General features: G+C 39.8%; 1 protein-coding gene across 2 annotated transcripts in view; it reads left to right on the top strand.

The window, feature by feature from the left end:
- TMTC1 (transmembrane O-mannosyltransferase targeting cadherins 1) overlaps window positions 1–14109 on the top strand; it is a 270701-nt gene that overhangs the window by 139177 nt on the left and 117415 nt on the right. For both annotated transcript variants that reach the window (XM_047066852.1, XM_047066851.1), the window contains one exon: window positions 9640–9829. In XM_047066852.1, coding sequence (XP_046922808.1) covers window positions 9640–9829 — 190 coding nt within the window. The remainder of the gene's footprint in view (window positions 1–9639; window positions 9830–14109) is intronic.

Here is a 14109-nt window from a genome sequence, read left to right as displayed (position 1 = left end):
AGAAGGAGAGAAATACAAGGAAGAAGAAAGGATGGCAGCCAGAAGGGGCAGCTTATGGAGGTAGCCCATGTTACCTCTAGGTTGTTGGAAATTGTTGGTCTGGATCACTTATTGATACTTCACTATAAGGGGCTCTTGGGTGGCTCAGTTGGTTAAGCTTCTGACTTCAGCTCAGGTCATGATTTCACGGCTCATGGGTTTGAGCCCCACATCAGGCCCTGTGCTGACAGCTTGGAGCCTGCTTCAGATTCTATGTCTCCTTCTGTTTCCCTCCCTCCCCGACTTGTGCTCTCTCTCTCTCTCTCTCTCTCTCTCTCTCCCTCATAAGTAAATAAATAAACATCTAGAGACACACCAAAAAACTATACAAGTCTTTGGGCATCTGACTCTTGATCTCGGCTTGGGTCGTGATCTCATGGTTCATGAGTTTGAGCCCTTTGTCAGAGCCTGCTTCGAATTCTTTCTCCTCCCTTTGCCCCTACCCCACTCATGCTCTCTCTCTTTCAAAATAAATAAATAAACAGTAAAGAAAAAAAAATAAATCTACATAGTGTTTCCATTATAATCTTAAATCCCTGAGAAGCTGATAAAAATTAAAGAAACAGTTCTCTTCTTTTTTCCTAACATTAGAACATAAAGACAAAAATTGCTTTTCATAATGAATAAAATGCCAAGCCTCAGCTTTTTATGTAAGGATTCTATTTCTTGCTGTGTGGTGCTCTGACAAACATTTATATCAGTGCAGTCATCTGTTTACTGTGCTGTAGCTGGGATCACACACTGGTTTTAAGTTTTTGTCAGCCCCGCTTTAACCAAAAGTTAGAGTTTTATTTGTTTGTTTATGTTATATAAAAACTGAAGTTCCTTTGGGCTTCACTGTTCAAGAAATAAGTCAGGGTCTCAGGCAGGCTCTTCTCCATGAAACACCAATATTTGATCCATTATATCTCCTTTCTGTTCTCCTTGTTAATAAAGATGTGCTAACAGAAGACTGTATGATGCAGGGGGGTGGGGGTGGGGGGTTCCATGTGAAGTCCCCAAACAGTGTCTTGTGTATAGGCTCTGCTGTGGGGTTGCTGCAGGACACTGAACAAGTCACAGCCTCCGTTAGGCTGTTTCCCAACTGCAAAAAACGAGGGTAATACCCACTTCATAGAGATTGTGTTGGGATCAGCTAATCCTTATATGCAAATACTTTGAGAACTAGAAAACGCTGTACATGTTTAAGGGAGTTTTAATGCTATTGGATGTGGTTCATTAGTATACCAACAGAATTCTTGTATGGAAATCTGGAAATCTACGCCTGCTGCATAGTAAGCAGTTAGTACATGTTTGCTCAGTGGAAGGCAAACCTGTGCTCGATGAGAGAAAGCATGTTGGTTTGAAATAAAGGTGTTTGTTAAATGCTTTGCAGAAAGAAACAGACCTTAGGTAAGAAATGAACCAAGTATTTATTTTGCAGAAGGTGTTATTTACTTCTTTTAAATGGGTGTACGGGTTAGAAGTTGTTGCTGACAGTCTTACATGTTGAAATTCATTTTTTCTATCCTGATGAAGCTGTCTCTGCTAATAAGATAACTGTATTAATGGCACATTAAAAAGGTCAGAGAGACTTAATGACATTTCAGATTCACTTTATCGTTTATCCATGGTAACATGAGTTCTCACTTAAACTATATTCGTTGCAGTTGAATGTAAAATAAGAAAATGTAAGGCTGGCATCACTTTTTAATGATGCTTCTGTGGCATAAGAGAGGAGGTGTGTTTAGTCATACATTCCTCACTATTTGATGGTATGCCATGAGCTATGCGCTGAGGGGGTAGGGAGACACAAAAGCAGAATCTCCAGTTTGGACCCTTTAGCTACATACCTGGACAACTAGAAACCCAGCAGGTATCTTTGTAGGACCATAGAAAACTGTGTGGTTGCCTCAGGCCAAAACCAAAAGTATAAAACGGGAATATTTTCAGATTTTTAGGTATTATTTTAATATCAGGTTAATGTTTTAAAGCCCACAGAATCCATCCATTTGAAGAGCTAGGTGCAGGAGAAATAGCTACCCACAAGACACAGCCCGGTCCCCCAGGAGCTTCTGCTTTGCTGAGAAGACAGGCACGTGAACAGGCAGTTACCGGGCAGTATGGGGAGTATGTGGGATGGCAGTGTGAGCAGTATGTGGGAGCACAGAGAGGGACCCACCTGGCCTAGCAGTGGGCTGTGACAGGGCAGGTTTGTCAGAGGACGTGACATCCTCACTGGGACCGGAAGGGTCAGCGGGGGCTGGAGTTCAGCGACTTGTAAGAGTTGGTCCCAGAAGGTGAGGGGAGTTGACAGGCACTGCTCTCAGGACCTGGACACCAGAGAGAGTGAAGACTGTAGTGATAAGTGTGTGAGGACAGGAGAAAAGGAGAAGGGGCTGCCCTTTTGACCATGCTCCAGCCTCAGTTCCGAACGGGTGCAAGAAGCCCCCATGTGACAGAGGCAAGCAGGGCAGCCGTGAGGAAGGCCTGTGGACCAAAGGGAGGGTAGGGTGCTGCCCTGCTTTCCCGTATGCACCTGGTTTGGGTTTGTGAGAAGCCTGGTTATACTCTTACTTTCCTGTCTTTAGATTCTTATGCGAATTTTAAAAATAACCCTACCGTAAATTGAGGTGCTTTGATTAGACCATTGGTTCTTTTAATACAGGAGAACTTTAAAAATAAAACACAAGAAGGTATGAGTCATTTGGACCTCTTTTCTGATTCACCATTCGGAAATAGGCTTGCTGTTTCTCTTCCCAGGTGCTGAAGCAACAAGTATTGAGTGGTACTGCTGCTGGGCCTTGGTCCCAGAATGCCTGGAAGGTCCTGGCACCTTCTACTCTGTTGTTACGGAGGAGCAAGGAGATGAGGGGACAAACCACCATCTACACAGTCCATGTAGCTGGGGTTGCCTTGTGGCTTTCTGCCCCAGCCCTGTGTCACAGGGGCCAGGTCCTGCTTCCAGTCACCCTGCCCTTGTCTGTAGATGATTTCCTTTTCTTCAGTGTCTTCTGTTTTTGTTCTGTATTTTGGTCTGTGTTACGGCCTTGATCCCTGTTGTTGCACTCATTCTTGTCGCTGAATAGATTTCCTTTGAATGGATATACGACAGTGTATGTATATGTCCGTTTTATTGTAGATGGATATCTGGTTATCTCTGGTTTGGGGCTATTAAGAAGAGTTGCGAGCAATGTAATGTCTTTTGGTCAACATCTGTCTGCAGTGCTATTGGGTATGAACTCTGGAGTAGACTTGGTTGATCATCCGTGCATTTATTATTAGGCTTTCATGAAACTCCCTGCAGTTCTCCAAAGTGGCTTCATCAATTTACAGTAGTTTTTCAAAGTTCCAGTTTCTGCACATCCTCCCCCAACACTGATGTGATATTTTTCATTTTAGACATTTTAGCTGGAATCATTTTATAATTTTTTATATTACACATTTTTAATTCTACTTTAGTGTGACCCATATTCTTTAAAAAAAAGTTTTTTGAATGTTTATTTTGAGAGAGAGAGAGAGAGAGAGAGAGAGAGAGAGAGAGAGATTGATTGTGCACAAGTGAGGGAGGGGCAGAGAGAGAGGGAGACACAGAATCCCAAGCAGGCTCTAGGCTCTGAGTTGTCAGCACAGAGCCTGATGTGGGGCTTGAAGCCATGGACCATGAGATCATGATCTGAGCTGAAGTCTGACACTTACCTGACTGAGCCACCCAGGAGTCCCAATGTGATCCATATTCTTAACTCTCTGCAGTAAGTGTCATGTTCATTTACAACTTGAAGCCATTTGGTGGCCCTGCCTGGACTCTCTGTCTCCCATCTTTCCACTTATTTAAATTCTCCATAGATTCTAGGATGTCATTAAAAAAAAACTTTTAATGTTTATTTATTTTTGAGAGAGAGACAGAGACAGAGCATTAGTGGGTGAGGGGCAAAGAGCGAGGGAGACACAGAATCCAAAGCAGGTTCCAGGTTCTGAGCTGTCAGCACAGAGTCTGATGCAGGGCTCGAACCCATGAACTGCAAGATCATGACCTAAGCTGAAGTTGGATGCTTAACCTACTGAGCCACCCAGACCCCCTTAGGATGTCATTAATCCTTTGTTTTTCATTAATCTCTCATTTCTTAGAACTCCATTGAAATTGTACCTTTATATTTCACAATTACTCAGCCATGTAACGCGTGTTTGCATTCTTACTACCAATGCTGAATGTCCTCCTTTGGAGGGCAGGGGACTAGATCTTATTACCCTTTGGCACCTAGAAAAGTGCACAGAGTAATTAGTCAACATTTATTAAATTCCAGTGAGGATGTCCTGTCTATGGAGAAGGGTGGTACAGGAAGGGGCTTTCTTTGGCTAGTTCTGGAGAAGGTAATAGGTAGGAGAAGATCCTAATGATAATAATAAGCCGGTTATGCCTGAAAAAGGCCTGTTGGTACTGCTGGGGCACAGCAAGACCGTGGAGACCCTTTTGAAGCACCAGAGGTAATTCAAGAGTTGAAAATAGGGGACAGTGTAGGGACAGGTAAGACAGATCACCAAAACCTAGGGGCTAGAGGCACAGTCTGGGCAATGAGGGGTATCACTGTGGTGGTAGAGGTGGTTTATACTGAGGCTGGTCTATCGACAGTGTTAGCCGGTGTCCTTCCCAGGAGGACTCTGTGTATACAGTAGACACAATGTCCTGTACTTATGAAACAATGGAAGGGCTTTTTTGGTGAATGAGAAAGGAAGATCCTTGGAGCAGTAATATTTTATATAAAACAAGCAAGGGCTGTATATTTGTGCTTGCGATGCATGATTTTTTCATCTGTACCTATCATAGACATCTTCCTAGGATAAGGAATTATGTTAGGCTCGTGTTATTTCTTAGCCAAAAAGGTTTTTTCGAAGGCAAAGAACAGATTCCAGGTATGTTTCTGCCCTTACAACACTCTCATTTTTTTCTTGGTGAAAATGAAGATTTACATTTTCAGGGCCACCCAGTTTCCTTTGGTGCCATTTGATACATGCCAGCTCCCCCAAAGCCTTTTCTTCCCTTTCACATATGTTTCCTGGCTTGGCGATGCAACTACATGACTAAATTGTTCAAGCTGAATCCCTGTGTATTCCATCCATTTTGTTGGCAAGATATTCTAGCGGCTTTCCTCCTGTTAGCAGCATTCGTGGTAGAAAATTGGTGAATAATTCATTTTGGTTTTGCTCCTGCTTTAAAAAAAGAACCCAGCAGGGCAGAGATATTCAACAGATTATTTCATTTTTAAAATTTTAGCAGAAATAAACAAGATGATTAGTTTAAAATGTAATTCATAGTCAGTGAGTTAAAAGACTTGAGTTGCTGATTACAGCTAGTTCAACTAGCCCCCTAAAATGTAATTAGCTTTTGGCATGATTCCAAATGGCTTCTTTACACTTAAATTTGCAAAAAATTTTCTGATGCTGTTTCAGTATTTCAAATAGTTTTCAAAGAGTTTACTAGCAACATTGATCTGAATTCATATGCACTAGGTGACGTCTCTTGAGTTTCTGGAGACAATATGTATGTATTAAAAGGGGTAAGTTAACAGTGTTGACCTTCCTAGTGTTATAGGAGGGTAAGTTGCTTTTAGGTTTGTGGTTTACTTTACTTTTTAAACGTATTTGGGTTGTAGCCTGTGTAAAAATATTTTTTTTAAAAATCCAAGTTACAATACTGAGATTATAACTGAAAAAATATTATTTATTATTTCTTTTCTGTTACTATGCCACTGCAAGTCTAGAAAATATAAGAAACTGAAGACAACTTGCAGGGTAAGGCCAAAATGTGAACTTCACAATTTAAATACAAATTTCCACATTAGCATTTACAGTTACTCCTTGCACTTACAGTTATTCCACATTAGCACTTACAGTTATTCCTTCAAGCTGCCGTTAGACATAAGAAAGTATTCTTGTTGCAATTCTGTTGCCTTTTTCCACGAGTTAAAAAATATTTGTTATTATGGATAATATCAAATATGTACAAAAGTAGAGCAGAGGGCATAAAGAACCTCTACACACCCATTAACCAGTTACAACAATCATAACTCACGGCCAATCTTGCTTTATTCATACCCCCACCCTCTTCTGTGCCCTTACCCCCAGTCCTTCATTTTGAAGCAAATCCCAGACATCATCTCATTTCCTATGGATATATTTTAGTATGGGTTTCTGAAAGGTAAGGATCCTTAAATTATATAACCACAATACCATTATCACACTTTAAAAATTAACAGTGATTCTCTAGTATCATATTTCCAATCAATGCTTCAAGTTTTCCTGCTCATAAGTGGGTATTTTTAGTAATGGTTTGTTTGAGATAGCATCTAAACAATGTCTGCACTTTGTTTGATACATCTCTTATATCTCGTTTAACTTTTTTTAAAAAATGTTTATTTTTGAAAGAGAGAGAGACAAAACATGAGCAGAGGAGGGGCAGAGAGAGAGAGAGAGAGAGAGAGAGAGACATAGAATCCAAAGCAGGCTCCAGGCTCTGAACTGTCAGCACAGAGCCCAATGTGGGGCTCGAACTCATGAACCATGAGATGCGTGAACTGAGCCGAAGTCAGATGCTTAACTGACTAAGCCACCCAGAATCCCTCTTATGTCTCATTTAACTTACAGATGCCCTCTTCCTTCTTCCCTCCTTCCCCCCACCCCTGCCCCTACTACAATATATTTGTTGAAGAACATGACAGCATTTGTTTTGTGGAATGCCAACTTTCTGGATTTGTCACATTGCATCCCTGTGGCGTTATGTAACGTGTTCTGGTGTTCTTTGTATTTGATGTAAACTGGTAATAAAGGGCTTGCTCAAGTTTAATTTTCTTTCTTTTTTCTTTCTTTCTTTCTTTCTTTCTTTCTTTCTTTCTTTCTTTCTTTCTTATTTTTTTTTTAGACAAGACTACTTCATAGGTAGTGACATGTATTCATCAGGAGGACATCTGGATGTTAATCTCCCTCTCTATGATGTTAAAATTGGTTAGTCAGCTTTAGGCACCTCATTTATCCTGATCCATCCATTATGAAGTATCCTATCAGCTCGTCACCTAATAATTTTAGCAGCCATTTATAATCATTGCTGGTAATTATTATATCAAGAAGGAGAGATACCATTTATAAAAGTAATTTTTAAGACCTGGAGAGTAATCGAATGACAAAATGTTGTGATTTTCCTAAGTTTGATGGTTCTGCCTTCTCTTTTAAAGCCAAGTCACAGAGAATCTTTCCTAAAGTAAGAAGTAGATTGCATCAGCTTAGAAGCTCTGTGAAAAAACAAAGCCCAAAGTGACCCAATCATCCTCCTGTGGAGTTAGTATTCTCTCAGGAGACAGTTTCTCAGCCCCAAGCCTAAAAGGGATAAGGCAGTATTTTTGTTTTTATTTTTGTCAAACAACAAAGCTTGGACTTCATCAAGCTTTCAGTGTATACTGCACGATTTGTATGTTAACATTTTATTAAAAATACCAACAGAGAGGAAGGGATTGGAAAACACCATTGAAATATCCCCACTCTTTCAACCCAGTTCTCTGTTGGGGTTTGAGTGTTGGGGCAATGAGTAAAGCCTCATCCCTGAGCCTCACCTGGCTATCATTGATGACTTTTTTACTGCCAACTTTGGAGGGAAAGGAGGAAAGGGAAGAGGATGAGTTGGCAGGGTCTGAGAAGGCTGTTCCCAACCAGTAGCTACTTGCTGAGAGGAATTCAAGATGAAGTAATCCTCTACTTTGGAAGCTAACTTAGAAGTTATTTGAGCTAATCTCTTTGCTAATCTAAGAATCTCTCCAAGAGTTCAACAACTGACAGAAGACTTACCTTCACATTTTATACTGTTGCAGTGCTCATCTCATTCTGCTTCTTTAATTTTGTATATCTTGTTTTCACTACTGGATTATATATTTTGTGAAGACAAGGAATATATCTAATTATTCTATTTAACCCTATTTAATATAGGGTGTCAAGCAGAAACACAGCGGTTAAAGCAGTGAAAATAGATTTTATTCAGTAACTGCTGACAGCAGGGGAGAGAGCTGAGTGCCATTCTCAGTTGTGCAGAGGTGATTGGGCATTTTAGAGGGAAAGTGAGAGAGCAGGGCAAGCTGGGACTCAGAAGAGGCCAAGAAGTGGAAAATTACAAAGGAATGGTCATCTAAGTGCATTTAGGCTGGCTGTGTCTGCTGGCTGGCAGTTATTCTCTTGCAGACACAGGGAGGCAGGCCCTCTCCTTCCTGATGATTGCATTTTAAAGGAATGGCTCTCAGGTCCTTGAGAAAGACTTGTGAGTTGTAGGAGATATGTATTCACAATTGTGAACCCTTTGGAGAAAATGATCTGAGACAGAGAGGTCAGAGGCCTTTTGTCAGGTATCGGCTAGAGCCAATAGTAAATTCTCCCGGTGGCATTGAGCTTTCTCAGGTCACGGTTCTAATGGGGGCAGGGGTCCTCCTCGAGATAAGCCTCACGTCGCTAGACACCATGCTGGAGTTTGGTGTCTCCTGGTGCACAGGTTTGCGTGAAGTTTGTGGTTTGCTGAAAGTTCTGCAGTTCTCAAGGGTGTAGACCACCACTTAATGAGTTTGTGTTGACTGAACACATGTAAATAGATTCAGGTTTTGTTTTTTTTAATAAATTCACATTTTTTTATTTTTATTTTTTTTTAACGTTTATTCATTTTTGAGATAGAGAGAGACAGAGCATGAACGGGGGAGGGTCAGAGAGAGGGAGACACAGAATCCGAAACAGGCTCCAGGCTCCGAGCTGTCAGCACAGAGCCCGACGCGGGGCTCAAACTCACCGACCGCGAGATCGTGACCTGAGCGGAAGTTGGCCGCTCAACCGACTGAGCCACCCAGGCGCCCCAATAAATTCACATTTAAATCAATTCCATTTCCTCTACCCTGAAAAGGAATGGGGTCAGTTGGAATGCTTTTCACCTTCTCTTAGTGCCTAGACAGCCAGGAGACCGGAGCACCACCTGCGTTTGTTATTTTCCTACCTTCCCTGGGTCTAACTGGCCATTGTCCTTAGTAGGGATGATGGCTGTACTTCCCTTTTCTTGAAGCGTAGCACCTTCACTTATGAATAAGAGACTTCATCTCCCTACCATAGATATTCTGATTTTTTAAAAGAAATAATTCAGTATGGATCAATCTGTTATAAAGATGATGACATATTTTACTATCTACTGCAGTTTTCTGAGCACTTTAAAAAAGGACAGTTTAAATGTCTCTTACCCAGGGAATCATACGTAGCAGGACATCATTTCTGTCGTAAACTTTCATCAGACTTCTCCTTTTTGGCGTTTATCTCAGGTTGTAATGTATTTATATATATATGATAATTTTTAAATATATGTCATGGAAACTGTCTTTACTTGTTCACTTTTTAAAGACCAGCACCTACCACAGTGCCTAGCACTAGTAAATCTATTTAAAAATGATCTATTTAATGACTAAATGAACGGCCTTCCACCTTACTTTGTCTTTTCCTGTAAGACCCTGTTGACAGTATACAAATGCTGTTTAATTAAACCTTGGTAAATGACTGTTTGTGAAATCTCATGGACCCTGAGTCGTGTTTCAATGATTCTTCTTCTCTTTGTAGGTTCCTTACCTACTCCTACCTCTTGGCCTTCAACGTGTGGCTTCTGCTTGCACCTGTTACCCTGTGCTATGACTGGCAGGTGGGCAGTATTCCCCTGGTAGAGACCATATGGGACACACGGAACTTGGCCACCATCCTTCTGGCAGTTGTGATGACCTTACTGAGCCTTCATTGTTTAGCAGCCTTCAAGGTAATTTTCTTAAGATCCAGATGAACTCTCAGCATTTGAAGACAGACACTCTAAACTTACTTAGTATTGCCTCCCCCCACAGGGGTCTGGGTCTAAACTGAATCTACTCTTTTGTCTAAAAACCTGAAAAATTTAAATTTTTCTAGGTAAGTAATATACGTCTTAAAGACCTTCATAGACTTAACATATCATGGCCACCTTAATTATATGATATCTTTTACTGTTCTACCAAGCCTGTAGAAATTGGATCTGAAATTTAATATTTGCAAACTTTTTTCCTGCTATAGTTGACTAATTTTTGAAGTAACTTGTTTGATTTCATGTAATGATAAATGAGATAATGATAATATATTCATAAGTGCTTAAAATATGGTTAAGATGCTACTCCCGCTAATGACTGCCTGACTGCCTGAGTTGGTTGGGTGATTCTCACTTCAAAAAAAAATTATATAAAGCTGGAAAAAAAATCACCAAATGCAACCGTTTCAAAAATGACCAAAGACAGCAAAGAACTTGAAAATGTTTACTTATGAAAAACTGCTACTGCATTGGATGAGATGCTTCTTGCCCAAGGGTCTTCCCATCCCCACCCCACTCCATTCCACACACACCCCCACCAGCTGGTGTGAAAGAAACCAGAAATTTACTGGTTAGAGGTGGCTGATTTGGTTTGGGAGCATAGCATAGCAGCAGAAAACTTAAGGGGGAACTTTTGGAAATAAGAGAGCTATAGAAGGGCTGAGGTAATATACTCTGCATGCATTCGTGGCTGGCTGCTAAACAACGTGGGCCTCCCCAGGGAGCACAAGCAAAATTGAAAGCCTGGGGAGACTTATTTATTTGCTGCAAATTTGAATGAATTTTTTAACCCATACACGGGTTGGTCAGCAGAGAGGGGAAGCTTCATTGGCCTGAGTTGTCACTGTACAACCTCTGTTGAAATCACTGTGTGATCAAAAAGCTGTGTAGGCACAAGAGAGATTCCCCCAGAGATTCGGGCAAAAGAAAAAATAAAAAACTGAGCAAAAATTTCAGCTCTCTGCAGAGAAAGTAGATTTTTCATTTTGAGTCTAGGCAAATTCATTATATATTAAAACAGTAAAACCAGCAGATTTCAGTCGAACAGAATGGAATATAGAGTCACTACAATGTATGACACACAATGCCTAGTTGTTTTTTTTTTATCAGATTCTGGACATGTAAAGGAGCAGGAGAGTGTGACTCAAACTTGGGGTGGGGGGTGCTGGGAATAGTAAGCAGAAAACAGAATAGAATTGAGAATCCAAAGGTAAGCTCACGTTTACATGCTCTTGATTTTTGACAAAGTGACCAAGATAATTCAATGGGGAAAGGGTAGTCTTTTAAATAATAAGTACTGAAATAATGGAATATCAATAAGGAAAAAAAAATGTGACATTAACCCTTCCCTCATACTGTATACTTATAAATGAATTCTAAGTGGCTCGTGGTCTTAAACAAAAGAGTTAAATAATACCAAAAATTCTAAAAGGAAATAGGAGAAAAATCTTTGCAGACTGGGGTTAAGCAAAGATTTCTTAGGACATGTAAAGTACAGACTATAAAAGAAAAAGATGAACAAATTGAACATTTGCTCATTAAAAATTTTGCTCATCAAAAGATAATGTTAAGTCACTCAAAAGGCAAGTCACATTGGGAGAAAGTGTTTGCAAAACATATCTACGAAGGACTTGGATCTGGGATAGTTAAAGAGCTCTTAAAATTTAGAAATAAGACAAATAACTCATTAAAAATAGGCAAAAGATTCAGAATCTTCACAGAAAAAGGTATGCAAAGGTTAATAAACATACAGAAAGATGTTTAGCATTATTGGTCATTAGGGAAATGCTAATTAAAGCCACAAAAAGATACCACTGCATATCCACTAGAATGACTGCAATTAAAAAGATTTATGAGACTAAGTGTTGGCCAGAATGTGGGTCAACTGGAACCCTCATTCTGATGAGGAAATGTTGGCAGTTTCTTAAAAAGTTAAATATGAAGCTAAGCAATTCTCCTCAAAGAAAGATAGAAAGAGGTCCATGTGAGTCTTGTAAGTAAGTATTCATAATAGCTGAAAAATGGAAACATTCCAGTGGATCTCAAAATGTAAATGGGTAAACTTAATATAGTAAGTTATTCAGAAATGTAAAGGAACAAATAATTTACTTATGCATAAAAAAACATGCGTGAACCTCAAACATATCTTAGTAAATAAAAGAAGCCAGACAGGAGTGCCTGGCTGGCTCAGTCTGTGGAGCATGTGACTCTAGATCTTGGGGTTGTGAGTTTGAGCCCCACATCAGGTGCAGAGTTTACTTAAAAATAAAATAGTAAAAAAAGAAAAGTCAGACCTATAAAACTACTACTGTAAGATTCCGTTCATACAAAATGTCTGTCGTTGTAATTCTACCTTTTCTAGAATTGCCTAGAAATGCCTAGAGAAGGCAGAATTATGACAAAATATGTGAGAATGGGAACTGAAAAGATGTGCAGAGGGGGATGTGGCTGTAAAGAGACTTAAGGGGACTTTTTAGGATACTGATTGCTTTTTAAAAATTTGATTGTGGTGGTAGTTGCTAAACGACCTATGTTCACCAAAACTCACCAAAATAAATATACATGCAACATGGGTGAATTCTGTTGTATGTGGACTATATGTCAATAAAGCTATGTTTTTTAAAAAGATTAAAATGTTACAAACATCAAAAGCAGGAATGAATACAGGACTATTGAATATAAAACATAAACACATGATCCTGAAAATTTGATGAAAAATATGTTTGAATATTAAAACGTTTTTTATATTAAGGAGAAATTCACACAACACACAGTTAACCATTTTTAAGTGTATAATTTAGTGGTACTTAATGTATTCATCATGTTGTGGTAACTATCAGTTCTCCCTAATTTCTTTTTTTTAAATAAGTTTATTTATTTATTTTGAGAGAGACAGACAGTGCGAGTGGGGGAGGGGCAGAGAGAGAGGGAGAGAGAGAGAATCCCAAACAGGCTCCATGCTGCCAGTGCAGAGCCCAACCCAGGGCTTGAACTCAAGAAACCTCGACCTCGGCTCATGACCTGAGCCAAAACCAAGAGTCAGAGTCTCAACCAACTGAGCTACCCAGGTGCCTCCTGCTCTCTCTAATTTCAAAACATTTTCATTACTTCACTAAAAGCACCAATCATCCTAACTCTCCCCTTCTTATCCCATGGTGAACTCTGATCTGCTTTCTGTCACAATGGATTGGCCCATTCTGGATATATCGTATAAGAAGAATTATACAATATGTGACCTTCACCTTGCATAGTATTTTGAAGTTCATCCAAGTTGCGGCATATACCAATACTTAGTTCCTTTTAATTGCTGAATAATATTCCATTGGCTATATATACACCACAAATTGTTTATCCATTCATCAGTTGATGGACATTCAGGTTGTTTTCACCTTTTGGCTATTATGAGCATTGCTATATTACAACATTTGTGTACAGGTTTCTGTGTGGACATTATGTCTTCATTTCTCTTAGATATGTACCTAAGAATGAGATTGCTAGGTCATATGGTAATTATGTACTTAACTTTTTGAGGAACTATTTTTCATAGTGGCTGCACCATTTAATTTCCTACCTGGATTAATGGAATAAATGGTTCCTACATATCCATGCTTGTTATTTTCCATTACTTTGTTTAAAGGCATCCTAGTGGGTAAGAAGAGATACATCTTTATGGTTTTGATTTGAATTTCTTTAATGGCCAATGATGAACATCTTTTCATGTGCTTATTGGCCATCTGTGTATCTTTGGAGATATATCTATGCAAGTCCTTTGCTTGTTTTTCACTTGGGTTGTCTTTTTGTTGTTGAGTTGTAAGAGTTCTTTATATATTTAGGATATTAAATCCCCAACAGCTAAATGATCTGCAAATATTTTCTCCCATTCTCTAGATTGTCTTTTCACAGTCTCAGTAGTGTCCTTTAATGCACACAAGTTTTTAATAAAGTCCAATTTCTTTTCTTTTTTTTCCTTCTCCCTCTCCCTCTCCCTCTCCCTCTCCCTCTCCCTCTCCCTCTCCCTCTCCCTCTCCCTCTCCCTCTCCCTCTCCCTCCCTCTTCTTCTTCTCCTTCTTCTTCTCCTCCTCCTCCTCTTTCTCCTCCTTCCAGTCCTTCCCGTCCTTCCCGTCCTTCTCTTCCTTCTCTTCCTTCTCTTCCTTCTCCTTTTTACTGATTGCTTTTGTTTTCAAACCTAAGAATCCGTTGCC

Source organism: Lynx rufus, unplaced genomic scaffold (assembly GCF_022079265.1).
Source record: "Lynx rufus isolate CCGP_SWC_20201006 ecotype Redwood Valley unplaced genomic scaffold, mLynRuf1.p SCAF_7, whole genome shotgun sequence".
Lineage (NCBI taxonomy): Eukaryota > Metazoa > Chordata > Mammalia > Carnivora > Felidae > Lynx > Lynx rufus.
Note: the sequence above shows the minus strand (reverse complement) of the source record. Positions and strands in the feature narration are given on the sequence as shown.